This window comes from Crinia signifera, chromosome 3, assembly GCF_055691185.1.
Source record: "Crinia signifera chromosome 3, ASM5569118v1, whole genome shotgun sequence".
Taxonomy (NCBI): Eukaryota; Metazoa; Chordata; class Amphibia; order Anura; family Myobatrachidae; genus Crinia; species Crinia signifera.
In genome coordinates this window covers 332,560,294-332,574,076 of record NC_139219.1, presented here as the reverse complement: position 1 = coordinate 332,574,076, position 13,783 = coordinate 332,560,294, and the positions used below count along the sequence as shown (strand labels likewise).

The 13,783-nt window shown below is 54.4% G+C and overlaps 1 protein-coding gene across 1 annotated transcript in view; it reads left to right on the top strand.

Annotated features, from left to right (window-relative positions):
* RAB10 (RAB10, member RAS oncogene family) overlaps positions 1–13,783 on the top strand; it is a 38,030-nt gene that overhangs the window by 15,161 nt on the left and 9,086 nt on the right. The window contains exon 3 of the mRNA XM_083178903.1: positions 4,695–4,833. Coding sequence (XP_083035029.1) covers positions 4,695–4,833 — 139 coding nt within the window. The remainder of the gene's footprint in view (positions 1–4,694; positions 4,834–13,783) is intronic.

Here is a 13,783-nt window from a genome sequence, read left to right as displayed (position 1 = left end):
CGTTAATTGTCGTACTCTGCTATGCCCATTACATATTCTGTCGTAATGACAATTACACATTATGGCACACACTGTAATGCCTCCTACACATTATACCACCCACCATAATGCCCATTACACATGATGGCACACACCGAAAGTTCTCAGTGGCATGTCATTGTGGTGGGGGATAGCGTAAGGGCGCACAGTGCCACGCACAAAATGGGCAGGGTACGGCACCCTGCAAAAGAAGCTTAGAGGGAACACTAACTAGGTAGGTTATTGTGCCAGCTGTTTATGCACAGGGGAATCCTGTCACATGACCTGCTAGGCAAAGCTTAAACAATAGAGTTGGAAATACGTACAGTGCCCACTCGCTGGCATTCTCCGTTCCCCTCAGTTTGTGGCATAATGTGCTGTTACTTATGGTTTAACAATCTGTAGTTAATAAAAGCAATGTCTGTCCCTGATGGTGTGATGGACAGAGCGTGCTGTATGATGGTCCCTGGTATAAATAAATCCATTAGCGGTTGTTCAGCACATGCTGCAAAATCCACAGCATCGGTCACTGACTGTACATGACAGGTTATTTCCTAGGAGCTGGGTGTTACATGCCGGCTGTGCGGGTGAGGCTGATGGGTACGGGCAGAGTCTCTCCCAGCTGTGTTACATGCCGGCTGTGCGGTTGAGGCTGATGGGTACGGGCAGAGTCTCTCCCAGCTGTGTTACGTGCCGGCTGTGCGGGTGAGGCTGATGGGTACGGGCAGAGTCTCTCCCAGCTGTTACGTGCGGGTGAGGCTGATGGGTACGGGCAGAGTCTCTCCCAGCTGTTACGTGCGGGTGAGGCTGATGGGTACGGGCAGAGTCTCTCCCAGCTGTTACGTGCGGGTGAGGCTGATGGGTACGGGCAGAGTCTTTCCCCACTGGGTATTATGTGCGGGTGAGGCTGATGGGTACGGGCAGAGTCTCTCCCAGCTGTGTTACGTGCCGGCTGTGCGGGTGAGGCTGATGGGTACGGGCAGAGTCTCTCCCAGCTGTGTTACGTGCCGGCTGTGCGGGTGAGGCTGATGGGTACGGGCAGAGTCTCTCCCAGCTGTGTTACGTGCCGGCTGTGCGGGTGAGGCTGATGGGTACGGGCAGAGTCTCTCCCAGCTGTGTTACGTGCCGGCTGTGCGGGTGAGGCTGATGGGTACGGACAGAGTCTCTCCCAGCTGTGTTACGTGCCGGCTGTGCAGGTGAGGCAGATATCAGTTTGCCCAAGCAGTAGCTGGCACAGTTTATATGTATCTAGCAGTATGAAGCCTTTATCTCGCTCGTACATTGAATCTGTGATTGGTGGTTGTATTCGGGGCAAAGGTCCCTTCTGTGGTTATACGGCACCTATCAGTACACCATCAGAATGGCCGGAGTCCGTGTTATGTATCTGGTGATCCTTCCTTTGTGTGCTGGCAATAACCAGTACTCTGTGTATCAGTATCTTATGGTGCCCATACACGTCCCGATGCTGCCGTACTTTGTGCAGCACATACTTTTTGTACTATGCGATCAGATGCCGCTGGAGCGTGCATCTCAAAGCACACATCGCACTGGCAGTATCGGGACGTGTATGGGCACCTTTAGAATTATGTGATCTCTTACCTGTGACATGAGTACGTGAGGGGCTTCCATTGTCATAGACATGCAGGGGTCATTTACCTGTTCTCCTGCAACTTCTACATGTTACTAAATAGGATTGCTGAGAGTACATACAAGACGGGTACACGGCTACGTGTCGTGGTATACGGGTGCTGAGCGTACATACAGGACGGGTACACGGCTACGTGTCGTGGTATACGGGTGCTGAGCGTACATACAGGACGGGTACACGGCTACGTGTCGTGGTATATGGGTGCTGAGGGTACATACAGGGAGGGGTCACGGCTGCATGTTGCAGTGTAGGGGTGCTGAGCGTATATACAATGAGGGGTCACGGCTGCATGTTGCAGTGTAGGGGTGCTGAGCGTTTATACAATGAGGGGTCACGGCTGCATGTTGCAGTGTAGGGGTGCTGAACGTACCTACAGGGAGGGGACACGGCTGCATGTTGCAGTGTAGGGGGGGTGCTGAGCGTACATACAGGGAGGGGACACGGCTGCATGTTGCAGTGTAGGGGCGCTGAGCGGACATACAGGGAGTGGTTACGGCTGCATGTTGCAGTGTAGGGGTGCTCAGCGTACATACAGGGAGGGGTCACGGCTGCATGTTGCAGTGTAGGGGTGCTGAACGTACCTACAGGGAGGGGACACGGCTGGATGTTGCAGTGTAGGGGTGCTGAGCGGACATATAGGGAGGGGTCACGGCTGCATGATGCAGTGTAGGGGCGCTGAGCGTACATACAGGGAGGGGTCACGGCTGCATGTTGCAGTGTAGGGGCGCTGAGCGTACATACAGGGAGGGGTCACGGCTGCATGTTGCAGTGTAGGGGTGCTGAGCGTACATACAGGGAGGGGACACGGCTGCATGTTGCAGTGTAGGGGCGATGAGCGTACATACAGGGAGGGGTAGGGGCGCTGAGCGTACATACAGGGAGGGGTCACGGCTGCATGGTGCAGTGTAGGGGTGCTGAGCGTACATACAATGAGGGGACATGGCTGCATGTTGCATTGTAGGGGTGCTGAGCGTACATACAGGGAGGGGTCACGGCTGGATGTTGCAGTGTAGGGGTGCTGAGCGTACATACAGGGAGGGGTCACGGCTGCATGTTGCAGTGTAGGGGTGCTGAGCGTACATACAATGAGGGGACACGGATGCATGTTGCATTGTAGGGGTGCTGAGCATACATACAGGGAGGGGTCACGGCTGCATGTTGCAGTGTAGGGGTGCTGAGCGTACATACAGGGAGGGGTCACTGCTGCATGTTGCAGTGTAGGGGCGCTGAGCGTACCTACAGGGAGGGGTCACGGCTGCATGTTGCAGTGTAGGGGTGCTGAGCGGACATACAGGGAGGGGTCACGGCTGCATGTTGCAGTGTAGGGGCGCTGAGCGTACATACAGGGAGGGGACATGGCTGCATATTGCAGTGATGGGGTGCTGAGCGTACATACAGGGAGGGGTCACGGCGGCATGTTGCAGAGTAGGGGCGCTGAGCGTATATACAGGGAGGGGTCACGGCTGCATGTTGCAGAGTAGGGGCGCTGAGCGTACATACAGGGAGGGGTCACGGCTGCATGTTGCAGTGTAGGGGCGCTGAGCGTACATACAGGGAGGGGTCACGGCTGCATGTTGCAGTGTAGGGGTGCTGAGCGTACATACAGGGAGGGGTCACGGCTGGATGTTGCAGTGTAGGGGTGCTGAGCGTACATACAGGGAGGGGTCACGGCTGCATGTTGCAGTGTAGGGGTGCTGAGCGTACATACAATGAGGGGACACGGATGCATGTTGCATTGTAGGGGTGCTGAGCGTACATACAGGGAGGGGTCACGGCTGCATGTTGCAGTGTAGGGGTGCTGAGCGTACATACAGGGAGGGGTCACTGCTGCATGTTGCAGTGTAGGGGCGCTGAGCGTACCTACAGGGAGGGGTCACGGCTGCATGTTGCAGTGTAGGGGTGCTGAGCGGACATACAGGGAGGGGTCACGGCTGCATGTTGCAGTGTAGGGGCGCTGAGCGTACATACAGGGAGGGGACATGGCTGCATATTGCAGTGATGGGGTGCTGAGCGTACATACAGGGAGGGGTCACGGCGGCATGTTGCAGAGTAGGGGCGCTGAGCGTATATACAGGGAGGGGTCACGGCTGCATGTTGCAGAGTAGGGGCGCTGAGCGTACATACAGGGAGGGGTCACGGCTGCATGTTGCAGTGTAGGGGTGCTGAGCGTACATACAGGGAGGGGACACGGCTGCATGATGCAGTGTAGGGGTGCTGAGCGTACGTACAGGGAGGGGTCACGGCTGCATGATGCAGTGTAGGGGTGCTGAGCGTACGTACAGGGAGGGGTCACGGCTGCATGTTGCAGTGTAGGGGTGCTGAGCGTACGTACAATGAGGGGACACGGATGCATGTTGCATTGTAGGGGTGCTGAGCATACATACAGGGAGGGGTCACGGCTGCATGATGCAGTGTAGGGGTGCTGAGCGTACGTACAGGGAGGGGTCACGGCTGCATGTTGCAGTGTAGGGGTGCTGAGCGTACGTACAATGAGGGGACACGGCTGCATGTTGCAGTGTAGGGGCGCTGAGCGTGCGTACAGGGAGGGGTCACTGCTGCATGTTGCAGTGTAGGGGCGCTGAGCGGACACGGCTGCATGTTGCAGTGTAGGGGCGCTGAGCGTACATACAGGGAGGGGACACGGCTGCATGTTGCAGTGTAGGGGTGCTGAGCTGACATACAGGGAGTGGTTACGGCTGCATGTTGCAGTGTAGGGGTGCTGAGCGGACATACAGGGAGTAGTTACGGCTGCATGTTGCAGTGTAGGGGGGGTGCTGAGCGTACATACAGGGAGGGGACACGGCTGCATGTTGCAGTATAGGGGTGCTGAGTGTACCTACAGGGAGGGGTCACGGCGGCATGTTTCAGTGTAGGGGTGCTGAGCGTACATACAGGGAGGGGTCATGGCTGCATGTTGCAGTGTAGGGGTGCTGAGCGTACATACAGTGATGGGACGTATGATGTATGTTGCGTGTAGTTGGGTTGTGCTCAGAGTTGATCTGAACTGTTTCTCTCCCCTCCCCCACAGGGACACAGCCGGACAGGAGCGATTCCACACCATCACCACCTCCTATTACAGAGGGGCTATGGGAATCATGTTAGTCTATGACATCACCAATGCCAAAAGCTTTGAGAACATCAGCAAATGGCTCAGAAACATAGACGAGGTGAGTAGCTGGCTCTCTAATTATAGTCATGGCACAGCTTGTCCTGTAGGTGTCACTGTGTCAGTCTGCAGCATGTATGGTACGGTGACTTACAGGAAGGCCACATGACCTCACACAGGTATGACTGGACCGCTGAGGTGTACTGGCAGTGACTGCTGATAGTTATGGTGCACCCACTTCTGCAGCACGTACGGTGACTGTTACAGGAAGGACACATGACCTCACACAGGTATGACTGGACCGCTGAGGTGTGCTAGCAGTGACTGCTGATAGTTATGGTGCACCCACTTCTGCAGCACGTACGGTGACTGTTAGAGGAAGGACACATGATCTCACACAGGTATGACTGGACCGCTGAGGTGTGCTGGCAGTGACTGCTGATAGTTATGGTGCACCCACTTCTGCAGCACGTACGGTGACTGTTAGAGGAAGGACACATGATCTCACACAGGTATGACTGGACCGCTGAGGTGTACTGGCAGTGACTGCTGATGGTTATGGTGCACCCACTTCTGCAGCACGTACGGTGACTGTTACAGGAAGGACACATGACCTCACACAGGTATGACTGGACCGCTGAGGTGTGCTGGCAGTGACTGCTGATAGTTATGGTGCATCCACTTCTGCAGCACGTACGGTGACTGTTACAGGAAGGACACATGACCTCACACAGGTATGACTGGACCGCTGAGGTGTGCTGGCAGTGACTGCTGATAGTTATGGTGCACCTACTTCTGCAGCACGTACGGTGACTGTTACAGGAAGGACACATGACCTCACACGGGTATGACTGGACCGCTGAGGTGTGCTGGCAGTGACTGCTGATAGTTATGGTGCACCCACTTCTGCAGCACGTACGGTGACTGTTACAGGAAGGACACATGACCTCACACAGGTATGACTGGACCGCTGATGTGTGCTGGCAGTGACTGCTGATGGTTATGGTGCACCCACTTCTGCAGCACGTACGGTGACTGTTACAGGAAGGACACATGACCTCACACAGGTATGACTGGACCGCTGAGGTGTGCTGGCAGTGACTGCTGATAGTTATGGTGCACCCACTTCTGCAGCACGTACGGTGACTGTTACAGGAAGGTCACATGACCTCACACAGGTATGACTGGACCGCTGAGGTGTGCTGGCAGTGACTGCTGATAGTTATGGTGCACCCACTTCTGCAGCACGTACGGTGACTGTTACAGGAAGGACACATGACCTCACACAGGTATGACTGGACCGCTGAGGTGTGCTGGCAGTGACTGCTGATAGTTATGGTGCACCCACTTCTGCAGCACGTACGGTGACTGTTACAGGAAGGACACATGACCTCACACAGGTATGACTGGACCGCTGAGGTGTGCTGGCAGTGACTGCTGATAGTTATGGTGCACCCACTTCTGCAGCACGTACGGTGACTGTTACAGGAAGGTCACATGACCTCACACAGGTATGACTGGACCGCTGAGGTGTGCTGGCAGTGACTGCTGATAGTTATGGTGCACCCACTTCTGCAGCACGTACGGTGACTGTTACAGGAAGGACACATGACCTCACACAGGTATGACTGGACCGCTGAGGTGTGCTGGCAGTGACTGCTGATAGTTATGGTGCACCCACTTCTGCAGCACGTACGGTGACTGTTACAGGAAGGACACATGACCTCACACAGGTATGACTGGACCGCTGAGGTGTGCTGGCAGTGACTGCTGATAGTTATGGTGCACGTACGGTGACTGTTACAGGAAGGACACATGACCTCACACAGACTGCTGATAGGTTGTGGTGCTTCCACTTCTGCAGCAATTACTGCTTGTACCCTGAGTCCCTACTTTATACATTATTATTTTTTATTTTTTTTTATACAAAATGTATTTGCTGTTCCCCCATGTTCATAGCAATGGAGGTTTGGTCTCCACGCAGCTATTGGTTTGGGGGTGTGCTGTGGCAGTAGATGCAGAATTCTCCTACGGTCTGTAGGCTGCCCCCCCCCCCCCCCCCCCCCCCCTTTCTGTGACTACATCACCTACCTTCTTCCTCCTGTCTTACTGTACATCTATGCCAGTGATTGTACCCACTAGTATGAGTGCTGCTTCCATGTCTGTGCACCTGTGATCAGCACCCAGGGACCCCCATCACCTGAGCGCTACCTTACCGTCCATGTCTGTGCGCATACACCCTGGTGCCCTAGGAGATATCAGCATGAGCATTGTGTGGGGCTGTGACTCAGGCCTGATGCTTGGTTAGGTGGGGTGAGTGCTGGTGTGCCGCTGCGACGTCTGGTGTACCGCCCTGTGCGAGGATTAAGGAAATCCATATCTCACCCCTGACAGCATTTTTCCACTTGGTCAGGAATGCAGTGAGTAAGAAGGGGAGTGTCTGTGATCCTGCACACATACAGGCTGGGTACGAGAGCTGACAGCCACTGGCTGCATCCTGATTGTGACGTGCATGGCCCCCCCTTCTCCCACCACCTATACTGGAGGTGTGCAGTGTGTAAGACGGGGAGTGTCTGTGATCCTGCACATATACAGGCTGCATACGAGAGGTGACAGCCACTGGCTGCATCCTGATTGTGACATGCATGGCCCCCCCTTCTCCCACCACCTATACTGGAGGTGTGCAGTGTGTAAGACGGGGAGTGTCTGTGATCCTGCACACATACAGGCTGCATACGAGAGGTGACAGCCACTGGCTGCATCCTGATTGTGACGTGCATGGCCCCCCCTTCTCCCACCACCTATACTGGAGGTGTGCAGTGTGTAAGACGGGGAGTGTCTGTGATCCTGCACATATACAGGCTGCATACGAGAGGTGACAGCCACTGGCTGCATCCTGATTGTGACATGCATGGCCCCCCCTTCTCCCACCACCTATACTGGAGGTGTGCAGTGTGTAAGACGGGGAGTGTCTGTGATCCTGCACACATACAGGCTGCATACGAGAGGTGACGGCCACTGGCTGCATCCTGATTGTGACATGCATGGCCCCCCCTTCTCCCACCACCTATACTGGAGGTGTGCAGTGTGTAAGAAGGGGAGTGTCTGTGATCCTGCACACATACAGGCTGCATACGAGAGGTGACAGCCACTGGCTGCATCCTGATTGTGACGTGCATGGCCCCCCCTTCTCCCACCACCTATACTGGAGGTGTGCAGTGTGTAAGACGGGGAGTGTCTGTGATCCTGCACATATACAGGCTGCATACGAGAGGTGACAGCCACTGGCTGCATCCTGATTGTGACGTGCATGGCCCCCCCTTCTCCCACCACCTATACTGGAGGTGTGCAGTGTGTAAGACGGGGAGTGTCTGTGATCCTGCACATATACAGGCTGCATACGAGAGGTGACAGCCACTGGCTGCATCCTGATTGTGACGTGCATGGCCCCCCCTTCTCCCACCACCTATACTGGAGGTGTGCAGTGTGTAAGACGGGGAGTGTCTGTGATCCTGCACATATACAGGCTGCATACGAGAGGTGACAGCCACTGGCTGCATCCTGATTGTGACGTGCATGCCACCCCCCATATCTCCCACCACCTATACTGGAGGTGTGCAGTGTGTAAAAAGGGGAGTGTCTGTGATCCTGCACACGTGCATGGACCCCCCACCACCACCAACCACTATACTGGAGGTGTGCAGTGAAGTCTGCACCTGATTGGACGGTAGCCTCTGCGCTGCCGTCCCCTGCACACACCTAGCAGAGCGGGACCCTACAATTGTCTCATTCTGCTACTGACAGCTCTCACTGCGGCACCAGCTCCCGCCCCCAGCTTACAGGGAAGATGCTTCATTGACCAGCCTTGTAGGGGGATGGGGCTAGCTAAAAAAAAAGGGGTCATTGTCCTAAAGTAGCAAACCCTTCTTCAGTTTCACACAGGGGGGCCACTGCTGCCCATTCCCAGCTTGCACTGTTAGATGTGTGTGTAGAATGCTGCTGGTAATTGTTTGCACCCCCCACGGGTTGAAATGACTCATTGATTGGAGATTTGGCGGAGCCTTGGCCTCTGTTCAGTCAGTGACTGTTCGTCAGCGGCACCCAGTCACATTGCGCTGGAGGACGTGTTGGTATGTGTGTAGCAGGGCTCATCATGTAGAGCAATTAGGACAGCAGGGGGCAGCAGATACTGAGGCCCCGTTGTGATGATCCCGGGATCTTGCAGCAGCGCAGCGCGACTTATGCCTCACGCAGAGCCCCCAGGGTCACTCCGAGTTCCAAAGATCGCACAGGAATACACAATAGCAAAGGTACAAAAGTATTACCTTTATTTTACACACGGGTTATACATGTAAAATCAGCAATTACAGTCTATATACATTATATACAGAAAGGCCATCAGTATTAGTCACGTTATCAGAACCTTACCACGACACCACTCAGGTTAGCTTCAGATGGACAGGACCCGCAAGTCCACAACTTCCAGCGCTGACGCTCAGTCACTTCTCTCTCTTCTCTCCCTCCAAACACCCACTTACATCCCAAAAGCACCCCTCTCCCCCTCCCTCAGGAATTCTTAACCCTTCCTATGCTGGGTGCAGTTGCATGAATGTAACAGAGTCCCCTATTACCTGTCCAGGGGCTGATTAACTCGCTCCCTTCATCTGGCTTTGAAGCTTGTGTATGTGAGGGATTTCACACCTTCATGTAAACAGATCTCTTCTCTGGAGACTGACCCTGGTGTTATCCATCCTTTAGCTTCTTGTTATTTGGGGGGGAAGTGTATGTCTCTGCCACTACCTGTAGTCTCTGTTACTAAACAGCCTATAAAGAGGCCCTTTGATCCCTGAACCAAAAACTATAAACAAACTGACCAGATTCTAATCTAAGCGTTTGGTCCCTTCTAGCTGGACCATTTGTCTCCACATATACAGTTACAATATTTAAGTAATACGCATTTGGGAAGACTGCCATAATTAACTTCATAGTCACAAATCCCTTATTCATGATACCATCGCAGTTTACTAAGAACATTACCTGGAGGCAGTGACGTAACCACGGGCAACGCTGATCCTCCCTCCCAGTTTCTCCTGTGCCCAGAAACTATCTTCTTGTCTTTATATGCATATGTAACAGTATGGGATACAGTATACAAAGCTTTGGGAACATATTACAGTCATTTACATAACATGAGGGAATATTTCCCTCCAGTAGCACACATACTCAGCCTAATGGAATAACCTGTTTGGATTATTCAGTATAACATATTATTATTGTCTGACATACAGCCCTGTGATGTCCCCTGTATGCAGCAGTCTGGGGAACACAGCTCAGATATGATTACAGTCAGTATAACATCCTATTATTGTCCGACATACCGCCCTGTGATGTCCCCTGTATACAGCAGTCTGGGGAACACAGCTCAGATATGAATACAGTCAGTATAACATCCTATTATTGTCCGACATACAGCCCTGTGATGTCCCCTGTATACAGCAGTCTGGGGAACACAGCTCAGATATGAATACAGTCAGTGATAATATCCGGTTATCGCCGGCATTTTGCAATTCTCTTTGCTGAAGCGCAGAAAGAGGCGGGAGAACAACATATGACGGAAAGGGGCGTGGCCTGGTTCCGTCACACAGCACCCCTGTTGTTTACCGCCGCTGCGATTCACGGCTACACAATGTCCCTGCGTATTGCTTATCCCTGGCCCTCCTGGGCTCAGCCATTCACAGTTTATCGCACAACCTCCAGTACTCCTGGTACAGGGTTTTCCACTGTCAGGTGGGAATGTTTCCTCCTCGCCTTCCCTTTTGGTTGTTCCTCCTCCCTCCGCCTCTGGCGCAACTGGGAGGGGCCCGATCTGCGCACGCAGACCAGCATCCGGGAACCTGGCCGCTCTTAACAATAGTGCTGATGTTGGCTGCAGAGGAGCGGCGGGTACCGACAATGTCCCTCCCTCAAACGCTTTCACATCCACCCCACTTGGGTCTGAAACCTCCCCCAGCCCCTGAAGCTGCTGGGCCTCCCCTGGGCAACCTTCCATCCATGTCTGTTCATCCACCTTGCAGGGCCTCAGCACACTCTGCCCCCACCTGCCCTCAGCAGTAGGCAGTGGCCCAGGGAATTCTCCTTCACACCATGGCTGCAGAAGAGCAGGGGGTATCCGCAATCCTTCCCTGGCTCTTCCCTCAAAAGCCCCCACAAACACCTCCCCCAGTTCTATATGGTCCTCTGGACCCTTACGTGATGCTTGAAGGTCCTTGCTGGTGGGATCCTTCTCTCCCACCTCCCAGGGCCTGAGCACACCCAGCCTCCACCTGCCCTCAGCAGCAGGCAGCGGTCCTGGGGATTCTCCTTCACACAATGGCTGCAGAGAAGCAGGGGGTATCCGCGAGTCTCCCCCTGATTTACCCACAATCCCCCCCCATGGGTCGAACACCTCCCCCAGCCCTTTGAACAATAACTGCTGGGCCTCCCCTGGGCAAACTTCCATCTTCCCCAGGGTGCACTGCTTCCCCAGCCTGGCTATGAGAGGGACTGGTGGGGTGGCATTGTACGGCAGCACTGCTGGCATCTCCCTTACAGCCCCAGGTGCAAACTCACATTCTCTTGCTCGTGCCATGCTGGGTAGTGAGGTGTCTTCCTCTGAGGTGCAGGGGGGTGATGAGCTATGCCTCTGACCATCCCCTCCATGTTTGCTTGCTTGGCTGCCTGTTTGCTGCAGCGGCTCCCCGGGCACATAATTACAGTCAGTCACTCTTGCAGGGGACTCGCAGAAGCGCTGCACCCCAGCCTCTACTCCCTGCTCTGGCACCCCGGTCACATACCTGCCTTTTGACTTCAGCTCCTCCTGGCTCTGATGGCTAAGTGGGAACAGTCCTGGATAATCCTCCTGGGGTGGTAGAGTGGCAGAGTACCCACCAGACACATTTCCTTCCATCTCCCCCTGCTGAATATGCTGGGGCTCCTGGGGCAAGATGCCCTCATTCCCTGGGCCGCTGGTGGTCATGTAGGGGAGAAGTACTGCCCCCTCTGCTGGGGCACAATCCTTGCAGACCCTCTGGCCGCTAGTTTCAAAGTCTCCATCTCCCACATCTGCAAAAGGGAAGATGTACTGCCATTCTTCCTGGGGTGCCAATTTTGGGTGCACCCCCATCCTTTGGCTAGCTGCTTGGAGCAGTGGCTGACCACTGCTTTGTACCTCCTGTGGCGAGGACTCAGCCATCACAGTCCCAGCCTCCAAGATATGCTCTGCTCTGGGGCTATTCTCTGGGGCAGCCCCTGCACTGTATACTGGCACTGCTCCATCTATCACGGGCTCCGTGTGCACCAGTCCATCATCACCATGTGGGGCCACAGTGCCCAGCTCCGCCACACTACTTGGCACAATGCAGGGGGAATAAATATCCCCTCCCCGATATCCATCTGCCACAATCACAGTCCATGATGTTAGGGCTCCTTTAGAGTCCGGGGTCCCTGGTGCGATATCACAGGGACACTCCACAGCTAGTTCCTCATTTCCCAACTCACTGAATGGGAACAGTTCTGTGATTTCTCCCTGTGTCAGTGGGGGATCTAGTTCTGTGGCTCTCTGAGGATGCATAAGCTGCAGCAGCCGACGTTCCTCTGCCTCCACCCTCTGACACTGGTCCAGCCACTCTGTGGAATTCAGCTGTCCCTGTGCCCGGGCGACCCTCTCTGCATTCTCATAACAGTGCAGGAGACACTGCAACTGCTCCTGGACACTTCTCAGTTCTCCTGGACACAGGACATAGTTCCTATACACGCTGAATGCATGTAGTGGGTCCTCTTGTTGCTCGTACACCCATCGGATAAGAGTGCAGTGTGAGCGGCCTTCAGGGGGTGTGCTGCATCGTAGCCTCCATTCGTCAGTTAGGTCCTCCAGACTCATTCTCGCTAATGGAGCTCCAGATTCTGCAGGCCACAGTTCCTCTGCCTCCCCCCCTGGGATCTCGGTAGTGGACCCCTCGGTCATCCACCCCGGTGGCACCATCAACTCCTCCTCCCTTTGAGTTCTCTTCACGGGCTCCTTCCCAGGAACCACTTTACCCGGTGCTGGCACGCTGGCCGCAGCGATCCGGCTTCTATGCATTAGCTGATGCGTGGCGTTACTTACTTCTGTGACAAAAGTCTTCCACGCCACCGTATGCAGCAAGTTTCCTGCTGCAGCCTCAGATACGTACTGCTTAAATTCATCGGTCAGGTAAGCTGCTTTCACCTCTGTAGTAGCTCCTGTCCATACATTAATCCACCGATATGCTGCTTCCCAATCCTCCCAGAGGGGCTGCATCAGCGTGGATGGGCTTCTCCAGTCCCATTCCTCAGCCAGACGACTCCATGACGATTCCTCATCTATGAGCCTCACTGCTCTGGGTGACTGTGGGCACCTCTTGCCTCTCTTTGGACGTCTCTGTCCTTTTCCTGGAGCCATTCTCCACACGGGCTGCACTCGTAGAGCTTGGTCAGCGTCACTTGCTGGACCCCCTTACGTCAGCTTCCGCTTCTGGGCCACGGCACACTCCGCCGTTCCCTCGCTTGCAGGGATTGTCCCCTGGACAAGCCGGCACTTAAGCGGAATTCTTCCCTCGCTTAATGCCCTCGCAAAGTATACTTTTTCTTCTCCCCGGCATCCTTGTTAGCAACAATGGTTACCAGGTCCCTCAAACATGAGCTAATACTGGCCAATTACTGGCTATTGTGTTTCCAGAGCCTGGTCGCATCAAGATACGAGCCCCTAGCTCTCCCTCCTTTGGGTGTGCGATCCCCACCGCTTGCCACCAATTGTGATGATCCCGGGATCTTGCAGCAGCGCAGCGCGACTTATGCCTCACGCAGAGCCCCCAGGGTCACTCCGAGTTCCAAAGATCGCACAGGAATACACAATAGCAAAGGTACAAAAGTATTACCTTTATTTTACACACGGGTTATACATGTAAAATCAGCAATTACAGTCTATATACATTATATACAGAAAGGCCATCAGT